Genomic DNA, 12623 nt, shown 5'->3' on the forward strand with positions numbered 1-12623 from the left:
AGTCTGTTAGTCTATGTCTTTTTATTGGGGAGTTGAGTCCATTGATATTAAGGAAAGTAATTGTTGATTCCTGTTATGTTTGTTGTTAGAGTTGGGATTCTGTTCTTGTGGCCTTCTTCTTTTAGGTTTGTTGAAGGAATACTTTCTTGCTTTTTCTATGGCTTTGTTTCCGTCCTTGTATTGGTATTTTCATGTTATTATCCTTTGAAGGGCTGGATTCATGGAAAGATATTGTGTGAATTTGGTTTTGTCATGGAATACTTTAGTTTTTCCATCTATGGTAACTGAGAGTTCTGCTGGGTATAGTAGCCTGGGCTGCCATTTGTGTTCTCTTAGTGTCTATATAACATTTGTCCAGGATCTTCTGGCTTTCATAGTCTCTTGAGAAGTCTGGACTAATTCTAATAGTCTGCCTTTATATGTTACTTGACCTTTTTCCCTTACTGCTTTTAATATTCTNTCTTTATTTGTTGTTCTGATTATTATGTGTCGGGAGGAATTTCTTGTCTGGTCCAGTCTATTTGGAGTTCTGTAGGCTTCTTGTATGTTCATGGGCATCTCTTTCTTTAGGTATGGGAAGTTTTCTTCTATAATTTTGTTGAAGATATTTGCTGGCCCTTTAAGTTGAAAATCTTCCTTCTCATCTACTCCTAGTATGCATAGGTTTGGTCTTCTCATTGTGTCCTGGATTTCCTGGATGTTTTGAGTTAGGATCTTTATGTATTTTCTTTGATTGTTGTGTCCATGTTACCTATGGAATCTTCTGCACCTGAGATTCTCTCTTCCATCTCTTGTATTCTGTTGCTGATGCTCAAATCTATGGTTCCTGATTTCTTTCCTAGGGTTTCTATCTCCAGAGTTGTCTCCCTGTGGGATTTCTTTATTGTTTCTACTTCCATTTTTAGATCCTGGATGGTTTTGTTCAATTCCATCACCTGTTTGGTAGTGTTTTCCTGTAACTCTCTAAGGGATTTTTGTGTTTCCTCTTTAAAGGCTTCTAGCTATTTACCTGTGTTTTTCTGTATTTCCTTCTTAAAGTCCTCCATCATCATCATGAGAAGTGACTTTAGATCCATGTCTTGCTTTTCTGGTGTGATGGTGTATCCAGGACTTGCTATGGTGGTAGAGTTTGGTTCTGGTGATGCCAAGTAACCATGGTTTCTGTTGCTTCTGTTCTTATGCTTGCCTCCTGCCATCTGATTATCTTAAGTGCTTGCTGCCCTCAATATATCTGATTGGAGCCTGTCCTTCCTATAATCCCAGTTGATTTAGGATTCCTCAGAGTCTAGCTTTCTCTGTGATCCTTTGATAGTGGGCTCCTGTGAACCTAAGATTCTGAGTGTGTCAGAGTTCTTGGCAGTCAAGTTCCTCTGAGACCCTGAAATACTGGTGTGACCCAGCTTCTATTATCCTGGGATCCTGTTGTCCTAAGATCCTGGGCGTGTTACAGTGCCTGGAAGTGCTGTCTCCTTTGAGGAGTGTGGAGCTGTCTGGTCTGTTTAAAACCAAGGTAAACCAGAACTGATCAAAAGGAACCTGAGCCTCTGGACAGGAAGGGCTCTGGTGTCCTTGTTCCTGCTGTCACAGGTCCATCACAATTGGATTGGAACAGAAGTTGTATTCCACTCACCAGTGGTCCTAAGATCGTGTGGAGAGTCCTCTAGGGACCTTGGGGGTATCTGCCAACTCCATGCCCAAGGTGACCTGGTGCTGGCACTGACTGGAAGGGACTTGTGCCCCTTCCACACGATTCTTATTCAGTGGATCAGGATCAATGTTCAGAATGAGGGATTTATTAAGGGTAAGTCATGCCAGACAACTTGGACAGCTTATTTTGAGTGTAACAAAATTACCAAATCCAAGGTTAGACGCATTATGTATTTAGACTTTAGTGCAATGTCTAATGCCAGACTTGTAGAAGTAGTTCTGCCAAATGGCAAGAGACAGTCATGTACCACAAACAGACTCAAAGGTCAGAGATAAATGACACATGACATGCAGCCACACACCCAGACAAGTCAGGAATGGTAGGGAAGAACGTGGCATTTCATGAGGAGCCATCAAGGCACATGTTAAGGTCTGCTCCCATAGGGACATCATGCAGAAGGAGGGAGAGGGTATGCTGCTGGCCAGTAGGAATGGTGAGAAACCCCAGCCCCAGCACTCATGAGACAGTGCTTGTCCCAGAACTACTCACACAGGAGAGTCTGAGCAGCAATGGAACTGGGTTGAGTCCCACCCACCTCCCACAAAAGAATACCTTGCAATAAGGTACAATGGGAGATGAGGCCACTTATGCCACGGAACCAGTGTAGTGTCTGGGTCATCCATCTCTTTCTGCTTGCTGGTAGAGTTGTGTCCACAAAGCATATACTCAGGTCCTGATGCCCTCTATGTGTGCAGTTTGTTGGAAAAGGATCTCACAGGAATGGTTAAGCCAAGGTCCTGTGTTAGGATGGGTTCTGAAGCCCATGTGATGTGTGCCCTTACAGGAAGAGGAGAGATGTGTGGGCACACAAGGCCACAACTATGTGACCCCAGGGATGGAGTACGATGTTACATTCCCCAGGCAAGAACCCTATTGAGTAGCAAAACACCTCCAGAGATTGGAAGATCCTGGGCTGGGCTTTCCTTCCTCCTGAGTCCTCAGGAGAGCCACCCTGCCATACTCAGTGTTGAACTTCTAGTCCCAGGTGTGCTATGAGAAGGTACAGCTTACCTTATTCCCATTTGTTGTGCAGCCATGGAGGACACAAGGCTGCCATGTTCAGTCCCATGTACCTCTTTCACAAGGTACAAATCACTGAAAAGCCACACCTTCCCAGACAGAGACAAGGAAGAGGCTTCTCCTCTCCAGGGCCCCAGAGATGATGGGTGATGCGAAGCCATTCACACATGCAGGGCTCAGTCACAGCTTTTGTTTATCTTTATAAATGAATGGCACGCACCACCAGCATTTGGCTAGTTAACCCTAATTCTGCACTAAGCTATGATAATCTTTCATTCTCTCTTGCTGCTTTGTGCCTGCTGATCATTACTATTTTTATCTGTTCAGGAATATTGAATCATTTGTCTTCTCCTCCTCCTCCCCAAGGGCAGCAGAACATATAGTCTTTCTATATGCCCAAGTAGTAATACCAGGTTTTGTTTCTTAACCAGAGTCTTTGGTTAATGAGGTCTTTGTATCCCCACTGTGTCATAAACACTGTTACCAGATCTTAAACTTGGGCTAGCTGGTCCGATCCTGAAAACCCAGCATATGAGTGGATGCACAGAAAAGGTTGGGTTGTCCTAAGGCCCTTCTACCTTCTGACCATCAGGGCTCACTATAAGACAGAATCTCTCAGGAACAACAGGGCTCCCACAAGACCACACCTTGCCCAGTCTCATAGGTAGCTCTCTCTCTCTACACTTGACAACACCAGCTAAATCCTCACAGTACAGATTCATAGCAGCAAATGACACAGCTAGTGACACAGCAAGTGGCACAGCTAGCCACTGGTCTGGTAAATAACCCCTCTCTTTTCCCATGACTTTGTTGCTTTCCTAGACTTCACTGTAACAGAGCTAGAGAGGTTGTTCAGAGGTTAAGAGAAACTGTCTATTCTTGCAAAGGACCTGGGTTTAGTTTCCAGCACCTACATGGCAGCTCACAGCCATATGTAACTCCAGCTCCAAGGGACATGACACTCTCTTCTGGTCTCTTGGGGAACAAGGAACACACATGGTGCATAGACATACAGATGAAATACATAAAATAAAACATTAAAACCTAGGCTTTACAACACAATGGAAGTAGCCAGTCCCAAAGGACCTTCTGAAACCAATAAGATAACAGGCCATGTGAACCATTTCTTCCTTCATTGGTTTATCTGACAGACCCAGGAGTGTACTGTGAACAAAATAAGAAGGCACCTAAAATCAGTATATTGCGGCTGTCATACAGCTCAGCAGTTAAGAACATTTCTGGCTCTTCTAGATGATGCAAGTTTGATTCCCAACATCTACATGGGGTGGCTTACAACCAGATGAGCTGAAGACAGTGCTCAGCAGTTAAGAGCACCAGCTGCTCTTCCAGAGGATCCTAGTTTGATTCCCAGCACCCACATGGTAGCTTACAACCATTTGTAACTTCAGCTCTGGGGAATCCTCTTCTGCCCTCTGGGTGCTATGTACACAAGTTTTGCACAGACACAGACACACATGCAAGTAGAAGACACATACATTTAGCTGTCTTTGGCTACTTTGTTGGTTCTTTTTTTTTTTTTTTTTACCATCCTCCACTCCTTTTTCTACCCCTTCAACCCCCTAATACTAAATAAGAGAGAAAAAAAGATAAAGAATAAAAGAAAGAGATCTCTGAATAAAGTCAGGGGTCAGAAAGGGGTTATCATTAGACCACTTCCTGCTGATTAGGGACATTGTATCACTTGAGGCATGTTTGATCTTCACCATCAAGATCTAATTTCTTCTTCTTGATTCTCCTTTGGGCATGACTACTTTACAAACCACAACAAACCTGGACTACCAATACCCAACAGTACGCCACTGCCTCTCGGGACCCTGGCATTTATTACCTCTGAAGAGTCCTCAGAATTCCAAACATCACACAAGCATAGAAACTATCTGCACCTGGCAAAACCATGACTCTGCTAGCGCATGAGGCACATCATAGTCAGTCGCTGTGAAGCAACTCCATATCCTTATACCTGGGATTAAAACGAAACTATATTCTTACATGTCTATGTTTTTTAAACAAACCAAAATTCCAGATTTCTCACTACAATATAGTTAATAACTATATTTCTTAAGGTGGCAGACACAATGGCTTTCCAGGTCAGTTGGGGAGCAAGGCTTGTTTAGGAAATGCTAAACCCAGGGGACTTGCTGATCACCAGGAAGAGAGAGCTGAACCTGAGACTCAAAGTACGGAGCATTAAAAGGTATGTTCAACACAGACACTACATGAAAGCCTAGAAAAGAAGGGGACTAGGGAAGAAAATCCAGAAAACCATTTGCATGACAAAGCCAGGCCCCAAATGCACAGTGAAAGGGGAGGAGCCTGTGTGAGGGAGCTGCCCAGGTGGTGTGCATCACAGCCCAGGAAGCAGGCAGCAGTACAGAGATACAAAGTAATAAAGTATAAACTATAATCTGATGGAAAAATGGGAGAAGCTACAAATAAGCAAGCAAATGCAGGAACTCCAGACAAAAAAGACTGCTCACTACAAGACCAGGAAGGGAAATTAAAGCAGGAGTGAAATGATAGTTTTTGCTCTTATTGTGTCACCAAAGAGAGGACAAATGGTATTTTCTACAATGGGCAAAAGTAAAAACATTTGCCCTACATTGCCAGTTGGATCACAAAATGCTGAGGCCTCAGGGAGGTTATCCAGGGACACAGACAGAAGTTAAAGGTGTGTATAACCTATCTGGTTTGACCAAACCATTGAAGAATCTAGGATCTATTCTATAGAAATCAGGTGAGCAAGGCTGGAGTAAACTAGTGGTAACAAGTTTGCTACCAAGTGCAAGGTTCTGGATCACCAAGCACTGAAAAAATAAGATCCTGAGGATCCTGGTTTGATTCATAGCACCCATGAGGTAGCTTACAACGGTTTGTAACTCCAGTCCAAGAGGTTTGCTGTAATGATGCTAATCTGGAAGGGTCCAGAAAGAGAAGGGGTCTGAGTTACTGGAACCCATTTTAAAGACCTCTGTAGATCTCCACTCACTGTTGTGGAGTATGTGTGTGTATGTGTGTTTACTGACTGAGATGCCTCATGGCCTGTACCATCACATCCCTCTCTGTGACACTCGACAAAATTACAGTTTCCCTTACCATCTTCTGGAGGTCAAAAGTCCAAGATCATGGTTTATGGTTCAGTCCTAGTGACAGAGCTATGTCTACAAGTGACACTGTCCACTCTGGGGTGTGATCAAGGTATGGATGGTTCAGTCCTAGTGACAGAGCTGTGTCTACAAGTGACACTGTCCACTCTGGGGTATGATCAAAGTTTGGATGGTTCAGTCCTAGTGACAGAGCTGTGTCCACAAATGACATTGTGACTCTAGGGTGTCTTCCTATCAGGTCAGGGTCTTACATAAGATTCACTTGCCTCTAAATACAGTCATGGAGGTAGAGCTTTGTCATGAATTTGAGATGACACAATTAGGCCTATCCCAAGAGAAAAGTATGTATGTATAACAATAAGCTTACTTAACATTTCTATATTCTTTTTTTTTTTCTTCGAGACAGGGTTTCTCTGTATAGCCCTGGCTGTCCTGGAACTCACTTTGTAGACCAGGCTGGCCTCGAACTCAGAAATCCGCCTGCCTCTGCCTCCCGAGTGCTGGGATTAAAGGCGTGCGCCACCACGCCCGGCTACATTTCTATATTCTTCAGTGGAGGAAAAATATATATTATAATCTTACTACAGTTAAAAATGACCAAGGCTGGGCTGGAGAGATGGCTCTTCCAAAGTTCCTGAGTTCAATTCCCAGCAACCACATAGTGGCTCACAGCCATCTAAAATGAGATCTGGTGCCTACTTCTGGCTTGCAGTTATATATGCAAGCAGAACATTGTATACATAGTAAATAAATAATTTTTAAAAATGACCAAGGCCAAGAAAACAATAAACATCTGTTGCATGTCTTCATTTGCTTGTGACTTGGGACTGTTGGGAAGATGTTGAGTCTGAGAGGGTGGATGGACTAGAGTGGGGTGGAGGCAGTTCACAGAATTTTTCCATGTATAGTCATCTCCCCTCATTAACAGAGACTCAGATGCCCTCAAACCACAGATAATGTCAAATCATGTTTTTTTGTTGTTGTTGTTGTTGTTTTGGTTTTGTTTTTTTTTACTATATGCACATACGTGGGAAGAAATTTAGGTCGGGTGCTTAGTGGGTAAAAGCAATTAGGGCCAAGCCTGATAATCAGAGTTCAGTCCCCAAGATGCACATGGTGGAAGAAGAGAACAACTTCTACAAGTTGTCTCTGGTCTCTGTATACACACGCGCACACACACACACACATAAATATAATAACAATGGCTTTTCAAAATTCAGTGTGTTTTTCGCATAGGCATGAAATAACAACTGGATTAATGCTCTTATTCCATATGGTCCCATAGTAAATGTCACACTGAAGAGGGCAAAGAGCAATGAGAGGAGGTGTGTGCTACACACCTGGAGTCCCACCTACTACCCAGCCTAGGCTACACACCTGGAGTCCCACCTACTACCCAGCCTAGGCTACACACNCTACCCAGCCTAGGCTACACACCTGGAGTCCCACCTACTACCCAGCCTAGGCTACACACTTGGAGTCCCACCTACTACCCAGCCTAGGCTACACATCTGGAGTCCCACCTACTACCCAGCCTAGGCTATAGAAGGAGATGGTTCTAAAGTCAACATAACTCCAGTGGAGAGATTGAACGGCCACAGTTCAAGACAGCCTGGGTTTCATAATGGGTTCAAGGTGAGACTGGGCTACACAGCAAGATCTCACTGCAAAAAAACAAAACAAAACAAAACAAAATGAGGGGCACAGGGACACAGGGTAAGTAGAGACCACCCACACAAAGGCCCAATTTGTTCACAGAAATTTCAAAAACTACGAATTTAAAAGATGGCTTCTAAGATAGTTCTTCATAAGTTTGATTGTTACCTTAGGCAGAAATGTTTTAGTTAGGGTTTCTATAGCTGTGATAAAACATCAAGACCAAAAGCAACCTGGGAAAGAAAGGGTTTATTTCCTTTTACAGCTTGTGGTTCATCAGCCAGAGAAGTCAGGACAGGAACCTGGAGGCAAGAACTGATGATGCAGAGGCCATGGAGGAGCACAGCTCAAGGCTTGCTCCTTATGCCTTGTTCAGCCTGCTTTCTCCTAGAACCCAGGGCCATTAGCCCAAGGGTGACCCCACCCACAGTGCATCCTTCTTCATCATAAAAGAAAAGGCTCCCAGGCTTCCACAGACCTGTTAGGTAACAGCATTTTCTCAACTGAGGTTCCTTCTTCCCAGATGACTCTAGTTTGTGTCAAGTTGACATAAAACTGGCCAGCCTAGTAGACTAAAGTCAAATAATTAAAATCCAGTCAAAATGATTTGCTAGATATCAATGTTTGGAAATAAAAATATTTTGAATATTCTTCAAATAATAAACTCGAGGGTACAACATTCTATCTTGACAGTGTATCATGAAGCCCTTCTTCCTGAATTATCTTCTGGGATTTTCCATTTATTATTTTTGGACCTCAGTATGCTTGCAGGAAACTGAAACTTTTGTAATTGAAAGTATTGATAAAGGGACTCCCCGGGATGGACTGTACTCAATGATAGATTCTCTAGCCAGCGTTTCACAGTCTGTTATGGGGGCCACCCTGTACCTCTCCAACCTCTTCCCCCCAGACAGCAGCAGATTCATTTCACCCCCATGCCCCAGCAGCAAAATTAAAAAGTCACCAGGCCAACTAGTCGTGGCGCACACCTTTAATCCCAGCACTCAGGAAGCAGAGGCAGGCAGATCTCTGTGAATTTGAGGCCAGCTTGGTTTACAGAGTGAGTTCTAGGACAGCCAGGACTACACAGAGAAACCCTGTCTCAACCCCCCTACCCTGCCCTAATTTTCACAAAAAAGTGTGACTTTAGGCTGGCTGAAAACAGGAGGTTATGTGTTCCATAGTTCTGTGAGACAGACACTTTGATCATAAGAGGAGGGTCTCCCTCCATAGTACTCCATGGACTTTATCCATGACAAATTCTCTGTGCTGAACCTCGATGTAGAACCAGTGTGCATCTTGATGCAGACTTTCTAAAAAGGAAAAACTTGGGTTCATTCTATGCATAAACTCTGGATAATCAACCTTTCTATGCTGAGTATTTTTATGGTTAAAATGATATTTCAAAGAACTGGATTTATATTTTCTACAAGGCTTTGTTACTTAATACTAACCTAAATTCTAGGATTTCTTCATCTCAGGTTATATAAAGAATGAGACTAGTCATGCCATTTAAATTTCAGAGGGTAAGACAAGTAACTCAGCTGTTTAAAAGAAATGAATGCAGGCTGGTAAGATGTCTCAGCACTTGCCCAGCAAACCCTGTGGACCTGAGTTTGATCCCTGGAAGCTTAGGTGGCTGAATTCTACATGCCCACCCCCACTCCCATTACTAAGGTCTTGAGTATGCTAGGCCCAAGGTTGAAACCCTGTCTCCCTCTCTCCACCAGCTTAATTTCCATCTGCCTCCTTTCATCAGGCCCTCCTCCTGCTTGCTCTAAGCATAGGATGTCAGCACTTCCCCCACAAATGGGAATATAGAGCAGGGCAGAGTCTGCATTCAGCGAGGATAATTCCTTATTTGTTCTCGTGCTTCCTGAGAGCTGCTCAGTTGACCCTTTGGGAGCTCCGGCCTCTTTTGGACACGTACAATCACACAGGCAGACAGCGGACAGGAAATCCCTGCAGGAATGTCAGATTCTAGAGGGCAGGCCCAGGGCCAGGGCTCCATGTGGAGAGGGTTCTTTGGCCTCATCACCATAGAGCTAGGCCCTGTGACCACCACCACATCCCAGAATGTCCAAGAGCAACAGCAAGAACCTGGCTCTTTGGTACCAAGGTGCTCCTAGCCACCATGTTTGTCCCAGTGTATGAGATCCAGACAGACTTGGGATCCCGAAGTAGCATGGAGCATGCACTGTGGAATGTCTGATCAACATGATAAGCAGGAGTCAGCTTCCACTGAAGTCTAGGGATGTGCTCTGCAGAGTTTAGACAGCTTCTGAATAAAATTCAGGCAACTCATGACAAAGAGAGTTCTATCTATGCCTCTGGCAGAAGACAGTCAGCAAGGTGGGCTCTGTGTCTAAGGCTTTTTGAAACAGGGTCTTTCTATGTAGCTCTGGCTGTGCTGGAATTCCTATGCAGACCATGCTGGCCTTGAACTCGGAGAGATCTGCTTGCCCCTGTCTGCTAATTGCTGAGATTAAAACCCTGTACCCTCATGAACAGTTTAAGGCTTTTTTATGCCTTATTTTTAGAATTTTTAGTTATGTGTGTGGGGGGGGGATGTGAGTGTGTGTGGGTGTGAGTGTACACACGAGTGCTGGTGCCCACAGAAGCAGAAGAGTGTGTTACATTTCTGGGAGCTGGAGTTACACATAGTTTTGAGCCACCTGACATAGGTGGAATTTGGGTCCCCTGTAAAAGCAGCACACACTCTTAGCCACTGAGCCATCTCTCTAGCCGCTTTCCTCTAGGTCCTAGCCTTTAAACCACTCGTGTAGAGGGGGCTTTCCCACTCCTCAGATAGAACAGTTTGTGTGACATCTGCTGTCTCGCTCCATTGTTCAAACCTTGTCTTCTGAGACAGTGTTTCACTGACCCTGGAGCCCATGGGTTTGCCCAGACGAGTTGGCAGCAAGCCCGAGGGAGCCTCTCTGCCTTCTCAGCATAGATTACAGGCCCTGCTGCTGTAATGCAATGCTGAGGACCTCTTGTGTATGGATAGCAAGCACTTTGCCCATCGAGCAGCTCTGGAGCCTCCAGGACTCTGTTTGATTTTATGATGCCTTCTGCTTCCCTCTCAGAAGTATTCTAGGTTTTTGTTTTTTTGGTTTTTTTTTTTGTTTTTGTTTTTGTTTTTTTTTTAATGTCTAGCTGAACAATTTGAATTATAAACCCCATAGTACTTTTAGGAGACCATCCCACACTACTGTGGGATGCAGCCTGCAGCAGAGTGTCCCCCTGGCCAGGAGAACACTGTAAGGAAGATCTAGCTCAGGGAACCAACTCCTTTGAGCACACCTACCCCATTTCATCTTCAGAAAACACACATTGCGCCTCTCTCCTTTACTCCTCATTATCAGCTCCCCAATATTCACACCAGCACCACTCACATTCCTACTTACAAGGAGAAGATGCTGTCTGTAAAGAATGTCCATGGCAGGTCTGAAGGCCAAGAATAAGTGGGACAGAGGCAGCCTTCTCAGGCACACAGTGTGACAGCTGACTCAGAAGCTCTGTCTCCAGGAGGCTTCCCTTGCCTGCTGCAGTCATCCTGCAAACTCAGGAAGTTCTACACAGGAAGCCCAGGGTGGAGGATGAGGGAGAAGGAAAGAGCCAGGTACCCAACAGGGCTTGACATTTTTAGTGGGCCAACAAATGAGGCTGTCTTAGGCTTGGAGTGTGCCATTCTCCAAAAAGGGGAAGGTTTGGGATATTTTCAGGACAGTGCAGAGTTATTGTATGTGCTCAAGAGACGCCATGGGTGAAGTATGCAAAATCAGACAGGACAAAGCAAGGAACTGAGCACTTTTGAACAGAGAACAATATCTGGGGATCAGGGAATTTTCTCTGAGAAGTTTGTAATTACCTGCTTCTGCTGGGGAAGCTCTTCCTCCCTTCAAAAATGGCCAAATGTTAGGATCTGGCTGCTCCACATTGTCTCAATGCCCACGAGGAGGATTAAGACTCCCCCCCCTTTAATCCAAAGCCCCTCCCCACACTGGTGAAGAAGGCACAAATGTTAAATTCCCTAAGTTTGGGGAGAGGGAGGAACTTGTTAACCCTTTGAGGGGGTCTGGGAGGATGAGAAGCAGTGGGGGAAAGATCCACCTGCTGGCTCTTCCTGGAACAGCACAAGTCCCACAGGACTGTGCAGTAGAACACCACCACCCTGTGAGTCCTGCCCATTAAGCAGAAAATGTGACTTATCTTCCCTTCCCAGCTCCGGGATACCAAGAGCTTCCTAATCAATCAAGGTGTCATCATTGTAGCTAAGACAGAGCGCCACACCATCCACAGTTGTGCCCAGGCTGTCTCTGCTCTGAAAGGCAAATAAGAGCCTGTTTCTGGTAGCCACCCACTTATTCTCATGTGCACATGCACACATGCACATGTGCTCACACAGATTCACTTATACACATGTGCAGACATACAGATATTCATACACACACTTATACAGGTGCATATACACACATGCATATACATATAATTGAGCACACACACCTAGGCACATATACGTCCATATATGAACTTAGACAAGTCACTGCTTAGAACCCTTGCTCTCACTAACTCTGGTCCTCTTAATGGTCTGCCTGGTGACTTCAGACTTGCTAGCAAGAAGCTGATCAGGAAGGAAGCCTGGCTGCTGGGACCAGGGCTAAGCCTGTTCCCAGCTCAGTGTGCAGTCCAGCTGCACTGGCCTTGAAAGAGCCCTGATGGTAGGGCCTAGGCACTTTGGAGGTCTCCTCTGTTGGATTGCAAGGGTTAGCATGGAGACTTGCAGGTGACAAGACTCTAGATCACGTGTGAATGTGCAAGGGAGGTGCGCAGGGCTGTAGGCACAGTGTCAGCAAGCACTGGATACCCCTAAGCCACAGAGGACAGCTGATGGATGGAAGCTCCATCTCTTCAGGTACTCTCGGGATGTGGACTTGTTCTTGGTTCTTCTAGGGGTGTGGGAGATGAGAAAGTCTGAGACAGCCCTAGTGATCAGGCTGACCTAAACAAAGGGATTAGAGGTAAGCTCCCTGTGTTGGTATCAGGTATCATGCAGACACAGGGTGTTGGTACTGGTGCTGAAGAGTCAGCAAGCTATGCCCATCAGGTCT

At 45.0% G+C, this 12623-nt stretch overlaps 1 protein-coding gene across 1 annotated transcript in view; it reads right to left on the bottom strand.

Annotated features, from left to right (window-relative positions):
* Cnpy1 (canopy FGF signaling regulator 1) overlaps positions 1-11078 on the bottom strand; it is a 35175-nt gene extending 24097 nt beyond the window's left edge. Inside the window, exon 1 of the mRNA XM_021163910.2 lies at positions 10920-11078. Within this exon, the coding sequence (XP_021019569.2) occupies positions 10920-10952 (33 nt within the window). The 5' untranslated portion in view covers positions 10953-11078. The remainder of the gene's footprint in view (positions 1-10919) is intronic.
* Positions 11079-12623: the final 1545 nt, after the last annotated feature.

Source organism: Mus caroli, chromosome 5, assembly GCF_900094665.2.
Source record: "Mus caroli chromosome 5, CAROLI_EIJ_v1.1, whole genome shotgun sequence".
NCBI lineage: Eukaryota > Metazoa > Chordata > Mammalia > Rodentia > Muridae > Mus > Mus caroli.